The sequence below is a fragment of the Podarcis bocagei genome, assembly GCF_964188305.1.
Source record: "Podarcis bocagei genome assembly, chromosome: 6".
Classification (NCBI taxonomy): Eukaryota; Metazoa; Chordata; class Lepidosauria; order Squamata; family Lacertidae; genus Podarcis; species Podarcis bocagei.
Window position 1 is genome coordinate 65,859,549 of NC_138130.1, and position 16,220 is coordinate 65,875,768.

At 44.5% G+C, this 16,220-nt stretch overlaps 1 protein-coding gene across 6 annotated transcripts in view; it reads right to left on the minus strand.

Annotated features, from left to right (window-relative positions):
* Positions 1 to 948: 948 nt before the first annotated feature.
* BCL9 (BCL9 transcription coactivator) overlaps positions 949 to 16,220 on the minus strand; it is a 97,331-nt gene continuing 82,059 nt past the window's right edge. For all 6 annotated transcript variants that reach the window (XM_081199607.1, XM_081199608.1, XM_081199606.1 and 3 more), the window contains 6 exons: positions 14,682 to 14,998; positions 11,555 to 11,744; positions 10,727 to 10,823; positions 8,310 to 10,542; positions 4,693 to 4,953; positions 949 to 3,091 (listed from right to left, as the gene is read on the minus strand). In XM_081199607.1, the coding sequence (XP_081055733.1) occupies positions 2,007 to 3,091; positions 4,693 to 4,953; positions 8,310 to 10,542; positions 10,727 to 10,823; positions 11,555 to 11,744; positions 14,682 to 14,998 (4,183 nt within the window). In that variant the 3' untranslated portion in view covers positions 949 to 2,006. The remainder of the gene's footprint in view (positions 3,092 to 4,692; positions 4,954 to 8,309; positions 10,543 to 10,726; positions 10,824 to 11,554; positions 11,745 to 14,681; positions 14,999 to 16,220) is intronic.

A 16,220-nucleotide genomic window follows, 5' to 3' on the forward strand; every position in this document is an offset into this window, starting at 1 on the left:
CAAGCACTTTGTCAGACTGAATGCTAAAAGCAGGCAGCAATGTTAATATAACCAACCCAAAGACAAGACAGGTGGATAGTCACTGGGTATTCAAAATGACTGTTACTTGTTGTAACAGAAGCATGTTGAATCAGATTGGTGTTGTGCCCTGTGGGTTATAGGGAATACAAATTGACGACCCGAATCAGTGCGAATGCTACAGCAACCTCTGTACCTGAAACATAGGGTTAGTAATAGTTTGCTCCCTGTAGTAAAAGGGAAATGAAACCTGGAAGAACCTGTTTTGTGTAGCTGGAGAAAACATGACACATCACAAATATGGATCTTCCAAAGGAATACTGGGGTAGGTGAGGTTAGTTGTTGAAACAGACTTGAAAATAAAGAGGTAAGAAGTCTCAAGGTTTTTATATACAAAGGTGCTAGCTCACTGGCCCTTTCCTAATGAATGTAAACAGATACCAAACTCATGGCTGTTCAAATATTCAGTTGATACTATGATTGTATTACAACTGATTCCGAGGAAATGGGAGTTACTACCTACAGCTTGATCAGTACTCAGGCTTTGGAGTTGGAGATCTTCATCTGAAACTTATTTTGGATTACTGAAGGTAAACATTTTACAACTTAATTCATTTTCTGGTTGCCTGACTAGAGTGGATATCTCTGTTCCTGAGCAGCTGCTCACTGCTTAGGGGATCTTCACCTGTGTGCCCATGTTAAGGCTAACTTGCCCCCATGACAAAGGTGAGACCGGTAGCACAGCCATGCCCTTCTACACCAAGATAGAGGGTGAAAGGGGTTTAAGAAGCGGCCTACCTGGTGTGCAACATAAAAACCTTATCAGAAGGATGTGATCTGAAACGCACATATGCGGCAAGCACTTTAAACCCGATACAAACAGGCATATTTAGAAGCAAGCTAGACTGTAGCAAAGGAGGAAAGAATAGCTTTTGTAAGAAACAATATATTTTATTTTTCTGACACCACAGCCCTGGCAAGTGGTTTTGTACCAAATTTAATGGAGGTTACACAGAGAACGTTTTACGCTGGGGAACAAAAAAAAAGATAGCCACAAAAAAGGTCAGGATAACTTTTAGTGTCTGTTCCACTCCCACATTAATAAAGTCACCGGGGGGGGGGGTCCTACGAAAAGGAGAACGAACAGTAAGACTACTGTAGAATGTAACAGTGTCAAAGTCCAGCCTCCTCCTGAAAGTAGCAACACTCTCAGAATGAGAAGGGGCTCTCCTACATATACTCCCCAAAAATAATACAATGTATTGCAGCTGCCAGAGGAGGAGACAGTAAAGGGAGGGGGGGCAAGATGCCTTTTTTTTTTTTAAGAGTGGGAGGGAGAGACAAAGGTGCTCAACAGCACTCCATAATTTGAAAAATATGTCCTTAACTTATTTTTTTTTTAAGATTCCCCCTCACTGAACTTAAGTTCCTTTTGTGCTTTTCATTAATACTCTGCTCTGAGGTCGTAGTTTGGTTTTTCTATACATTGGAGTTGAAGGAAAATAGTCCAAAGTTCTGAAGATGGATTTTCCACCTAAAAGTAAACAGCCTCTCACCCCAAAGACTAAAGTCTCTGCTAAAATCCCTTTTACAATATAGTACAGTACACAAAAATAACCCCCCCCAAAATAACCAAGAGTCCTGGGAGAAGCCAGTCCAAAGGACGTAAACATACAGAGAGAATGGTGCAACTTGTGACAAATGGCAATTCTCAAAATACAGCTACAGATTCTCAAAGCAGGTGCCATCACAGGATATCCAAGTACACAAAAATAATTTTTAAAAAATAAATTTTAAAAAAACAACCTGTTAAAATGAATTCATTTGTTTTCAGGTAATTCCATACATTCGAGATTTTCCAAAGCATCCTCTGGTCTGTTTTTTTACCTATTGCATGGCCAAACTGTGCTCCTGGAGCTCTCAGGCAGCCCTCAGGACCTGGAATCTCATCTCAACAAGGATCGAACCATCCAGTCTTATGTAGCAGCTTAAAACATCATGTTCCCTGGATTTCCAGGGCCTTGGCTAAATCCTCCCATTCCTACATCAGCAGCCATTCCCCGGGGTCTCATCTGTGGAGGAATCATGATGTTCTGTTGGGGTCCTATCATGCCCTGCATTGACATCATCATACCAGGTGAACCCACAGGTCCCGGATGGCTGTAGAGCCCAGTAGGAGCGCGGTCCTTGCCTGGAATCATGCCTACTGGGTTGCTCATTAGAGTGGGCTGGCCAGGCATGGTTGGTTGTGCTGGTGACATCATCCGATGGTGAGGTCCCATCATGCCTTGTTGCAGGAAGGCAGGAGGTCTCATTGGGTTGTGACCTGGCATGGATGACGCTCCTCCAAGAGAAATATCAGGTGGGCCCCCCATGCCAGCTAACGCCAGCCCCATTCTCGGATTCTGTTCTGCCATCATTCCCTGCATGTGAGAAAACCCAGGCCCCACACCCTGTGGCTGCTTGCGGCCCGGTACTTCCCCACGAGGGAAATACTGTAGTGTCTGGCTAGGCTTCTCTGATGGAATAATCCTGGACAGGTCAAATTCTGGTATTCCAGTAGCTCCAGGGCGAATCACTTCCTGCAGCTCCGGATCGGTAAAAACTGAAGGCATGTTGTTTCCTAGGACAGTGAAAGAATCGGGTCCTCCGGGACCTCCAGACTTGCAAAGTGCGGGATCCGTTGAACTTTGGGGCATGCTGGTGGGACGTCCCAGAGGTCCCTCACCGTGGAAGCTCATTCCAGCTGGGAAGTTGCCTTGTCCTCCACTCGGTCCATTATGTGGAAATGGCACCTGCTGGGGAGGGGACTGTACTGGAGGAAACCCTTGTGGGAAGCCCAGGCGTCCTTGAGGTACCATTGGTGGATCCTGGGAACTATGACCCATCATTGGATTGTGTGACATCAGGCCAGGGACCCCATGAGGAGGTATACTGGGTCCCATAGCATTTGGAGAGGGCATCTGGTTACTGTGAGTTAGAGGCTGCGTCATTCCCATTGGGCTAAGAGTTGGCATCGGGCCCACCTGGTTGGGACCTGAACTGCGAGGATTCTGGGGGTTAATGCCCATTCCTAGAGAGAAGGGGAGGGGGGAAAGGTTAAGATTAGACCAAGTAGGTGATAATACAAAAAGCTTTCAGGAATGGCAAGTACTGCATACGTGACTTCTAATGTGGAAATGAGTGGATAGCTAAATATCTCCTTGCTATACTACAGCCTCGCATAAAATAAGGACCACGTCAAAAGCACACCAACACAAAGAGGTTGTCCCAAATGCTGACATATTTTCGATCAGAGACCGTTGCACATACTGGAATCTCTCAATACAAAGACAAATGTCAAAGGGGAGGTTTCATGCTGGTGAAGGTAACAACAATTGCTGAAATGAGGGAACCCTTTCCATTGTTGACTTCTCTGCCAAGGCAACCCGGTCACACTGTAATAAGGCATGATTAAGGGTTCACATAGGACAAGGGAAGCCCCAAGTATGCCCTAGAAAACATCCACCATTTTCACCAGGGTGAATCGGAAGTATTACGCAAGCTTAAAAAGAATGGGGGGGGGGTAACAATTTGGTCTTTTCCTTGAGGTATTCCATAGGTGACTGATACAACAGCAGAACAATGGAATTTAACCCTTCTCTAGAAGGGAAAACAATGCAAGTTTACTCCAAATCCTTCTGCAAGAAGCCACTAAAGGAGAAGGCAGTTATAGGAAAGGTCTCCAGGAATAACATTGCCTACAAAAAGAGGGGGTCCAGAACAGAGGCAGAGTGTGTCATTCTGGAGTTGCTTGGCACAGCTAAGCTCCAAATCTTCCACAACCATCTCACTACATTTTACTGTTGTAGGATTCTAGTCACTTGAACCGATTTATCTCACTATTTCCATCAGGTTGGTTAAAAGAGCCAAGGTGTGCCTTTTCAAAATAGAAGTACTACCACCTAAAGTCTAACCATCCTGGAACCTGAATCAAGATCCTGGACACACTTAATCTAAGCCTCAACACCTTTCTGTGAAGAAGAGAAGTTGTCACTCTTCTAAGTCAGCTTGACATAAACTCAACAGCTTTTAAAACTCTTAATCCAATTGGAGTCAAACAAAATCTGACATTATTTCTCACTTCCTTGGGTAGAACTTGTTTCTGGGTTCTAAGAAAGACCCAACTGAAACAGCCACAAGCAAGTCACAGAACACACTACATCAATATCAGAATGATTCTTAGACTGGTAAGTAGCTCTCATGTAAGCTATGATAAAACGTGATCACTTGAGACACACAGAGACATAATCCCTAGTCTTTTTTCACAAATTACACTTGGTGTAATAGTTTGCGCTATACTTGCAAGTCAAAATGCTCCATTTTCAATGTGGATAACTACTGTTGGAAAGTTAAAACTGAAAAAAGAGAGAAGGATATGATAATTTATGTAACCGCCTACATCAGCAGCCTCCTGCCAAACACTTGGGTTAAGTTACACAGGCTGTTTGCTGCCCCCACCTTAAGCTGTCCATCCTAGGTGAGTAGTTCCTGACAACTCAATTTCAGTGAGGCTATTTCAGTGTGTCACTGTTTTGCCACATGCAAGTTGCAATTTCATTAGCTTCTCCCTATGATATTCTCCAAACCACATGCTACCAGCCACAGCACACCTATACAGCATTTGTTTCTTACCCGAAAGATTGTTCATAGGTGGCAGGTTTGGGGAACGTGCTGGAGGAGAGTCATCATCTGAGGAAGCTACAGTCTTGATAGCATCATGGTAGAGTGGAGTAGAACTGGGCATTGCAAACTTGGACATCCGGGACATCATGATGGAGAGAGGATTTTGAGACAGAGTAGGCTCTGGGGGCATTGTGTATGGACTGCTAGACGGAAGATTTCCAGGAAGAGTCACAGGAGCAGCCTGGCTAACCGTTGAAGGGGGTGCACCACCTAAATAAATAAATACAAGTTAGCCTTTAACAACTAGTTACCTTGCCTAGAATACTTTGGAAGTTTCACTCAACAGCTTTCTGTTGGGTCTGGGTTAAATGCCAATTTGACCATATGAAACTTATTTATATCCAATAATATCACTGGTTAATCTGGCCCTGTATTACTGACTACTCTGATTGGCAGCAGCTGTCCTCAGGCAGAGCGCTTTCCCCCAGCCCTGAAAAAGGGAACTGTGCCCCTGCTTCGCTCCCTCACCCCTCTCTCATGCATACCACAGTACATCAATACCACAAGGCAACATAATCAGGCTGTCTGCAGTTTATTTCGTGTTTCATTCTCTATGACACAAACGTTACCCTACACTATATGCAACAGGAAGTTCATTTTCAGCCACACACAAGGACAACACTTGTGTACCACAAAGTCCAGGTATCTGAGGACAACCAAGCCTTCAAGATGCTGTGACACTCTTACATTGGACCAAGAGGGTTCTGACTTAAGAGGCATCAATCATAATCCCACAAGTTCACCCCAACTGGCTTCTCTGCCAATATACCAAATGCTCAGAGAAAAGCACACATCCCTATAAGGAGTGGACTTTGGTTCCCTCTTGAATCCACTAAAACTACTGTATTGCAATGAAGTTGTTGTGAGCTGTCCCGTGTGGTAGGCACTAAAAGCGTAGGATATAAAATTTTAAATAAATAAATCTTTGGGACAATAGCAAGCCATAACAGCAATAGCAACTACACAGCCCTGTCCATCAATGGTCTTTCTGCATAAATGAAGCTTGAGTGTGTGTACATCAGGGACTAGATCTACTTTCTCCTGCTAACACTAGTCCCATAAGTACTTACAAGGATGGTACTATAATCTGCAGTTATGCACGAAATACACTGTATTACCATAAACTGAATTTCAGACCTTGTTACAAAATAATTATATGAATCAAGGTATTCAGACAAATCAACCAAGAGGAAGAACTAATGAAATAACTGCAGGAAAGGGAAGAGGAGAGGCTATTTTCATACTGGATCCTTCAAGCCATTTGCTTTTTGAGAGCCCAGGTGTCAGAATCTCAACAAAATGCTACTTTCCCTGCTAAATCCCAGTTTCTCAGCAATCTGGACAGTTCATTATCATCACAACTGCTAGAAAAAACTATTTTACACCCAGCAAATGCAACTACTATGCCTGGTTTTGTGTGTGCAGAACACCAGAATCTCTCAAGACTAGAATGACAGGCACTAACTGGATAATGCCCCTTGACATCCCTACCAGCCATAGTAGCTCCAAACATCCATGCATGCTTCATGCCATTCAGCAATGCCTGCTGCTGAGACAAAGGAGGGAGGACCTGGCTCACAGAGAGACCAGGAAGAGAGCAAGTGCCTTTAAAAAAAGGCTCAATTTCATAAATACAACTAATAGTGGAGAGAAAAACTTGCCTGTGCAAAAATGTACACCCTCCAGTTACCTAATGGTTGGAATCCCAACAAACAGAACAGTTACCCTGTGATGCATATATGAAGCAAAGCTGAACAGCTTGGGAGAGTTCAGAAGTTTAAACGCTATTATTAAATGTGCTGTTTCACATAAGAGCACTAACCAGCTTACTAAAAGTTCCATTTCTTATTCAACAATGCACCATGAGCTATCACTGCGTATTTTTAACACATGTCAGACAAGGTCAACGTTTTCCACTGTCAACCCAAGTCTCTCAAGCAAGATTTCATTCCAATTGTGATGGAATGAAATCAGGAGTGTCTGGATTTGTCTGCAGACAGAAGAAATGGCAGTGACTATGCATTGGCTGCAAATCCAGCTACCATCAACCAAAGCATCAAGTTGACAAGAGTGGAGGCGGAGAGAAACTTGTTCCAAATCTAATGTTTTTCAATTCGGTCTCAAATGCTATTCTATAGTTTCAGAGTTATTTCTAACTCTTACTGAGTTTTATCAAAATGTAACTTAGATAATGTGTACTATTTGTCTAGAATAAAGTGTATGTAGGTCCCAATAAACCTAAGAATGTTTTATCACAGTAAAACCCATTGGAGAGCTGGGCCTCAGAGCTACAGAACTCCCAAAAGAGGGGTGGGGAAAAGCATGCCATTGCAGTGATTACTCTGAAACAGTAGAGGGCAATGCAGTCAAAGTGTTGTCTTGGTTGCCTTCCTAATTCCTGGAATAATGTGATTTCACAGACTGAAGAGCTCCCAAGGCTGGCTCCATCAAACAACTGCATGCAAACATTGCACACCTGGGGACTTCCTTTATTAGAACCTTGCAGGATGAGAACAGCCAGTTGACTTTAAGCTATAAATCTGAAAGATTCAATGAGACTTGCAATTCTGTAGGGCAAACAGGACCATGTGAAGCAAGAGAGGGGCTTATATTTTGTGTAAAGGCAAAAACCATTGCAGAAATCAGCTGGGCATCTGCCTAAAAACCATTCACAGCCAAATCTGTGATCTAATGTTTAACCAACTTCCTCCCAGGAGGGATCTGTGAAGCCAAGCAAGACACAAAGTTTACCAAATGCTGTTTACCATCTGAATTGTTCGGCGAGGACAACCCTTCACAAAATGTCATTGTTTCAGGAATTTATATGCAATAATCCTTACAATACAAAAATACTACAGGAACCAGCTTGTGATATGCAAGGGAGCTGGTTCTAAGTTTCCATGGGAGGAACTCTCAAATCTGCAACAAATTTGCTTCAGAACAAGGCAAAGGAGTTTACTTTTCCCCCTTCTCACATCTATCCCACTTTGGCATACAAGGTTGGATCCAGACATGCATGCCCTTCTGAGAAACATCTCAGATCCAGCAGAGGTTCCTGCTGGAGGAAAGGAGAGCAATTTTTGAAGTTACCCCCCCTGAGGCCTCCAACAACACTTCCCATGGTGTTTCAGAAGGTCCCTCAACTCCCTAGTAGCTACAGAAGGAACTGCCTCTATAGCAGAGTGTTCTGCAAATAGAACTCAATTTACCCAACACACAATACACTAGTAATCACTCCAAGTCTACCCTGTTTCAACCTAGCCTGTATACAAAAGACTATGTTTCTAAGCTAGTGAGAGTAATCAGTTTGTGCATCCATCTCTTCACAGTTCAATTAAATTATGTCCATACATCAACTAGTACTATGACAATATCTTTACAGACCCTGATCTTGTGCCCAACATAAAGCAGTTTAGGAGCAGAAAGGTAACAAGCTAGCCTGCCAAGTCTGGTGCATCAGGTTGTAATTAAAAGGAATCAGAGCAGAATTTGTTTAAAAGAAAGGTAGCACCTTAGTGATTATATAGTGAAGAAAAAGGATGGTAGGGAAAGTGAGCACAACTGACCTGATTCAACATTTCCCATCATGGCTGGTGAAGACATGGCAAGAGACGCTTTGTGGTTGGGGGGTATTCCAGGACTCTGCAGTGGGGGCTTTGGAGATGAAGTCCATCCAGGAGAAGGTGCAGGGAGGGACGGAGACTTGAGATGGACAGGAGAAGCGGCAGCAGAGCCCATAACAGGAGGAGATTTGATTGAAGCAGCAGCTGCTGCAGTCGGCCCTGCGAGTATCCCTGCCAGCTGGGATGGAGTCTGGGGGGACTTGAGGTTCCCGGAGGGCGAACCCAGCATGGGAGACTGGACCTGGCGCATGGTGGGGGACTTCAGTGGATTTATGCCTGGAGAATGAACCTGGCTGGCACCGACGGAAACATCCAAGGGCTTGCGTCCGAGGTTGCGCTGAACAGGAGGAGCTGTGTTGAGGCTGTTTGGGTTGCTGGAGGGATTCAGAGGTAGTGGTGGCATGTGGCTAAGCCGGTTGTTAGTCCTTTGGTCGGGCCCCATTTGTTCTCTGTGATTCCGGAGACCAACACCTGGGCCCTGAGACATAGGATGGAAAGGTCTCGGGCCCATTCCATAGTCCTGCTGGGGATGCTCACCAAATGGCATGGGCACCATTTTCTGCTGCGAGGGGAGTATCTCCGAGACACCTGGGCGCATTTTCATCATTTCCTCCGGGCCCACTCCAGCTTCCCTCATCTTCTGAGGTATCATTGGTGGATTGGAACTCATGTTGACATTCAGATTCACATCCCCCTTCATGCTACCAGGGCCCATCCCAAATTCCAAGTCCCTACCAGCTGCCATCTGAGGTGGCATCCCTTTGGGGAAGTCTCCCCTGGAGGGGCTCATGGACCCTTCAATCGGCATACGTGGGAAGATGGGGTTATTGCCGGGCTCCATGTGTCTTTGAGAGGGAATCATCCGGTTCATTTCCATGCCAGGCCTGATGCCTTCAAGGCTCATGCCAGGGGGAAGTCCGAGCTGCTTTTCTGCCAGCTGCTGTTGAAAGATCTCCTCAGGCAGGCCCTGAGGATTGGGGAACCTCTCCCCTCGCCCAGGCCCACTGAACACACCTTGCCCAGGAGGGAAGTTTCGGCCATCTGGCATTTTTGGCACATCTTCCGGCCAAGGGACACCTGAAAGCCCAGGTCTAGAAGTGGCGTTTGGGACATTGGGACCCTCTATGTCAGGGTTTATCATTCCAGCAAACCCAGGCAGCCGCATCTGACCACCAGGCACATTGGGATGGGGGGCCATGCCCCTTGGGGGCAGTGAATGGGACATAGTCATACTTTCAGGAAAGGGCTCTGGGCCCCCAGGACCCCAGCCCTCACCTGGGGTCATCTGGTATGGAGGTGGGGGGCCTCTGACCAATCCTCGAGGCCCATGCTGGTGAACCATCATGTCTTGTAAAGAACACTGCTGTACAACCTGCTCCTGCTTCCTCCTCTTTTCTTCGTAGAACTCCTGTTGCAACTTCAGCCAGGCCACCTGCTCGGGGGTCATGTGATCCAGGTGCTCTGGTCCTATAGGACCAGACTGAGAGTTTAAGGATGGTGGCCCAACTTCATCTGGTGAGAAGGGCATGTCTCGGTGCCCTGGAGGGCCAAAGGGAGCCCCTCCTTCTGTCCGGGGTCCTGGCCCTTTACCTAAACTTTGGGATTGAGCCATCAAGGCCTGTATTGGCCCTTCAGGCTTCTTTTGGGGACCATCCAGCACTCCAGAATTGGGTGGGGGAGGCCCAGCTTGGCCTCCAGTGAACTCCTTCTCATCTGGGAAAAGCATACGCTGAATATCTCGCAGAGTCTGCAGGGAACGTTCTCTATGCTCCAGCTGCTCCTGGGACAGTCCATCTGGATTTTCACCCATATTTGGTGGGTCCCCACCAGATACCTGCTGGTTGGGACCTTTAGGGTCCGCAGTGGAACTGTTACTTCCTTGGGAAACTGGACTAACGGCTCTATTACTGGGGGTTGAAGTTTGCCCAAATCCTTCAGTTTGTAGAGGGGTGGAGTTTGCAGGACTTCCTGCTGACATCACTTTACTTTCTAATCCAGGATTGTCCTGCTCAATAGGACACGGAGGGCCAGTAGGTTTGGGTGCTGGTGCCGGCACTGGAATGGGTGGAGTCTGCTGCATTTTGGCATTCTGGGGAGGAGTCTGCTCTTGAGAAGCAGGCAGCTGTGATGGAGCTTGGGGCTTTGTATCATTTCGAAGTGGTGGAATCTGAGTGTTCTGAAGAAAAAGGAAGACAAGTAAGTAATTTCACATGGCTCAAATGAAGCCTAGTTCTAGGGCAATGAGGACGTCCAAGCTATGAGTTCACCTTTCGCCAATCATGCTTTAACCATTCAGTCAAGCCACTTGCAGCCTCACCCCTCCTGCCCACAGTGTCTCCTCCATCTGTTAAGTTACTTACCAAAGGTGCAGTGTTTCGTTCCACCTTGTTAGAGATGTTCTGAATGTGAAAAGATACAATGGTTTCCACTTGTCCTTTCAGCACAGCTTCTGCAGCCCTGAAGACAAACACAAGCAGCTGAAACATCACAGGGCATGTCAGTCCCTGTCAACAAAAGTCTGCACCCCTTTCTGTAATTGATAACATGCTAGCTGTCTTTTTTCTTAATCGCTCTTCATAGAAAGATTCCAGGACAGTGTACAAAACTAAGTGAAATTCGCACAATCAAACAAGATACAAAACAATATAAAATCTTAAGAACTAACATCAGGATAAAGTACAATTGAAAATAATCTAAAATCTATAAAACCTTGGCAAATGGGAAGGTCTTCCCCTGGTGCAAAAAGCTTGCTGGTGCCAGTCACACCCCATCCCATTAAAAATGGCATTCCTAAGTCCATCGGTTACCATTCAGTATGCCCTCTTTCTGTAAACGTAATATACCTCTACTAAAGAGGGCAACATCTAACAAAGATGTTATTTTATGATTTAATTGGTTTCTATACCACCCTCTATCAGGGTGCTTTACAAATGCACAATTAAGTGCCAAATTGTCCACAAGGCAAAACACAGTTTTTCATTTTCCTAGAAGGATTCTCTTTCAACGTAGAACATACATTCATGCCCTTCCTTGTATGATGTGATGGAGATACAGGTACCTATTTAAGCAGATATGGTTGCAAGTGGAAGCCATGAATGGATATAACTTGTCATCATGTATAAGCAACAAACAGAACTAAACTGGAGGCTTTGGCTACTACATTCAATGTAAACTAAAGTGTCACTTACTTATTAGCCATCTCTGTTGAAAAGACATAGACCACTTTGGATGGAGTCTTCTGCATACTACCTGGCTCTGAAGGGGCCGCCTGACCATGAGAAGGCGTGGAAGATCTTGGGGCTGAGGCATTTGAAGGAGCCAAGGAGTGTGCAGTATGCTGGGACTCTTGCGATTTTGCATGGTCAGCAGAGCCAAGATCTGAAACGGAAGTAGTGGAGAGGTCTCAGTCTCAAGAAAGATAGCAAAATTCCATTCCCATCTTTCAGTAGCTCACTTAGTAGCACTTTCATTTTAGATACAGTACAATCACCCACCATAAGATTCATTTGTTCTGGCATTTATATAAGACAATTATTTCTTATGAATGCCCATCCTAATATTGATAGCTGGCATTTACAACTTCAGGCTTTCTCTCCCATTTCCACCACAGTACTATTTGCACCAAAATACTATTACACTTTGTGTGATTTAAAATCCAGTCATTCATAGTATACTCTTGTACATTTGTCAATTTCCACACATCCACAAGGAAAACTCTTAAAGAGTATTTTGGCCTGAGGGCCACATTCATCTTTGGCCAATCCTCCAGGGTCTGCATGCCAGCAGCGGGTATAGCAAACCTATACACTTTTAATGAAAACTTCCGTATGTGTGCGCACACAAAGGATGTGGTTTCACCCCTCCTCAGCTGATCCATGAAGATTCCCCCCCCCCCGAAACAGGAAAGGAGTGATTCTCCATCCTCATCAGGGTACCCTGCTTCACCCACCAAAATATTGTGCATGGTTCCTCCCCCCCCCCCATCACCATTGATGCCAAAAGTCATTGGGATCTCGGGGGCAAAGCAAGGATCAGTCACAGCTGTTGTAAAAAAATCTGACTGGTTTCAAATGAGGTGTGTGAAATCCTCCACCGGCAAAGCTACTGAACCTTCCACATTGTTCAGCTAGATAACACTTTCCCACAGTTTGCCTCAAATTGAGATGGCCTGCCCATAGTTGTTTAGATATTTTAGTTTAAGACATACTGTAAATTCTACCAAGGTAAGACTAACCTAGGACAATTGCTCCCACCTTGACACACCAACAATGACAACAGCACGCAGGAGATTGTTCTTAGAAGCTTTACACCACTTCATTGCCTTTCCCAAGAAATACACTAGAGTCAAATCCTAGAGTCTATTCAAAATCAGTACAAAGCTGATGTGTAAGCAATGTGCAAGCTGATGTATGCATAGGCCAGAGCATTTTGGCTGTATAGATTTTCTCAGCATATTTAGTGTAATATTTTCACATTTAAATTGCTCTTACCCAACACATGAGACATGGGGGTTGGTTCGGAGGCTAAGTGAGATTCAAATGGTTTCCGAAACTTTAAGAAGTCCACACCACACAGTAATCAAGTAATAAAGTTTCAAGATCCACATATGGCAATACAAAACACTTTTATTTTATTTTCTTTGCAAAACATCATAAGCCAAGTAAAATGAGAAACAAGTCATGTGTTGAAAAATGTGCCGATGGGACAAAAAATGCCCTAATCCTCAGCTATGAACCCATAATGATCAAAACCCATAATGATCAAACTCGAAGGTGCTGCGCAAAAATTAAATACACAACATAATCTCACCTGTAGGCTTGCAATCAAATAACAGAAGGGAAAGCAAAAAGTAAAATAAAAGAGAAGAAGAGCAATTTGGGGGGGGGTGGCCAGATATAATTGCATGCTTCAGCTCACTTGAATTCAGCTAGTGGCCCCTGTGAATATCTTGAGCCCAGCAGCCTCAGGACTGAGTAGAATTCAAGCAAAGCGTGACACATTTGGGCTTATGTGGAGAACACTGGCCACTATCACACGAATTATGTTAGCCACTGAAGACAGTCCCAAGCATATGTGATTTACATAAACAGCACTTCCACAAGTGCAACAACACTTGTAAGACTAACATGAACAGTCCCTATGATATTCCAGGCAGAACAGGACTTCTGAGATTGACAGATTAGAGCTGCATTCCTGTAGTCTAAGACACCATACAGCAACAACAGAAAGACTTTCCCTACCCCAATCAAATCTATATTTCAAGTGGGTGGAAATGATGGTCATCAATTATAAGCTGTGAAAATATCTGACTGCTCAGAGACCAGCCTTACTGAGCTGGGATATACAGGAACAAGCACTACTCTAGAGCAAAAGTTCCTCTCTGGGGGCTAAGATCCTCTTACTACTTCCATCGTATCCTGAAGTGGGCAAGGATGCACAGCATTTATCTAGTTCTTCCCAACCTGTGAAACACAGACTATTTATCATCTGTCCTACTCCAAATTTTGTTTCACAAGCTATTGCTTTCCTTATAGGCCTTCTCCAAGGGGACTAATGTTCCTCTATTGAGGTTTTTAACCCTCTCTATCCCAAGAGGGTCTCAGTGGATTAACATATCTATGAAATGAACATGTCAACACAATGAAAAAACAAAAATACCCACTTAAATATCCTGCACACAAACAGCAGATTGTGTCATTTTTGAGAAGCAAAGCAAAACCCATTCTTTTAACACTTACAGAAATACAGGCTCAGATTTTGATGGCTGCTCCTTATGCGACATTACATAATTCACTAGAGATACCCAAGCACAGAATACACTCAGATCATGTCAATTACGAATGGCACTCGGGCCTTTTTATAGTGTGGTGTTTGCATTTAAACCTATGGAAAAGACACCCTCTTCCTGAGAAAATGAGACCTTTGCCTGCAGCGGAAGAAAGGTCCACCGCTAGGCACATATCAAAACTGACCACAGCTTGCTGTGGGGTTTGTGGGACCTGCCTTCTTATCAAGCAAATCAAACGAAACACTCTTGAAAAGACAAATTGTTTGCCTCTTTTTACACTTGAGGAACTATTAGTTTAAAAGGGGGTCACTGTGACAAGTTTCAGAACATGTGCTTTGGCAGGAAGCTGCTTTTTCCAAGTCTTCCAATCCAATTGTCAAAAAACTTCCTTCATGCCGATATACAGAACTGACTCATTTTGGCTGGTACAATATCTAGGGTTCCGAGCAAGTTAAAAAAAAATCACAGAGGCTCTCAGTAAAAGCTGACACCCACTCATTTTTCTGCCCCTTCACATGTAGACATACCTTTGATTTCAGATTCATCACTGGGAGTCCCAGCATCTCTTTGTTCAAATGAGTCCGCTGAAATGCTCCTCTCTCTCTTCCCTTTCCCTTTTGAACCATTGCCAGCCCCGTTCTTCAACCCCATGCTTCCTCCTTGTCCTGGGAGCACTTTTGGTGTGTGGCCCCCACTCTTGGGGTCGCAGGGAGAGGGCTGGGATTGGCCAGTTGAGCCCCCCTGTTTACCCTGGTTGGAGAATTTAGAGTCCAGCTGGGGGTTGCCAGATGGGGACATCACTGTAGGGGGACGGACCATCACCTCCTGCTTTGATTTGGGACTACTGGAAAATAAAGGTGGGGAAGAAGAGTAATTTGTAATAAAAGATATAAGAATGCCAATTTACACAGCAGTAGCCACCAGCTCAGCTTATTTTACAGAGTGTGGCCAGCACCAGTAAGTTAAATTCATCCACATGCATATTGTCCAGCAGCTATCTAAAAAAATGCCTTATTATCCAGCTTGAGGTATTACTACTTAAGCAAACAGAGAAAGGCAGCAACTACCCAGATCCTAGGAACCAGTCAGTCACATGGGGATGTACCTCTGTCACTTCTGTCAATAAAGACAATGGTTTCTATGTACAAAGACATGCCTCACACTAAGACCAGCACAAAGCAAATAAGCAGGGCACCATAAAGTTCACAATGCCACCCATCTGGATTCAAACAACACAGCTCAACTGTCGGGGGGGGGGGAATGTTTTTCCATGAAAGTTCAACTGAATTTATACACAACTCTGAATTTCTATCCATTACCTGCCAGCGGAATGTAAGTTTTAAAAATGCTCGTTTCAGTTACTTTCAACTGTTAGAGGCAAAAATTGCATCTTTCTGAAAACAAGTGCAAAAGTGTATTGTAAAATAGCACTGAACTAGATTTCATCAGCACAGTAGATGTGGGGGAAATATATCAAATAAAAAGAGCTGAACCTCAGAACTGATCCATAATTATAGTCAGCAGCCACAATGTATATGTAGCCAACTTGCATGAAGAGGAACACACCAGATCAGGGGTAGACCTCCCTGATAATGGAAGCTGGTCTGTAAGATCACTCAATTTCTTTGAGTCGTAGATTACTTGAAAGAGCTGTAAGATGCACATGAGTGGCAGAAGATATGAATCAGCTCTCAGATACAATGTAATAAAAAAAAAACAGCAATAAAGATGAGAAGGAACCCACCTGCCCCTTCCCCAATCCAATAATATACACAGGGTACAAATGTGCTTCTGGGCACAATTATTTTGAAACGGTCTCGCAAGGCCCAGGATACTTCAAGGATCCCCTCCACTCATACCATTCCTAAGATCATAAGGAGAGACCCTTCTCTGTGTCCCATCAAAGGTAGAAGTATGGCTGGATGAGATATGAGAGAGGACTTGCTCCATGTCAACAACCAGACTACCATATTCATTTGGCCCATGGTTGGTCACTTCCTACACAGCTTTTCCCCCCAGTTACTGAATAACTGTTTTTTCCCCAGAAGGCTTTTATAATATGAGGC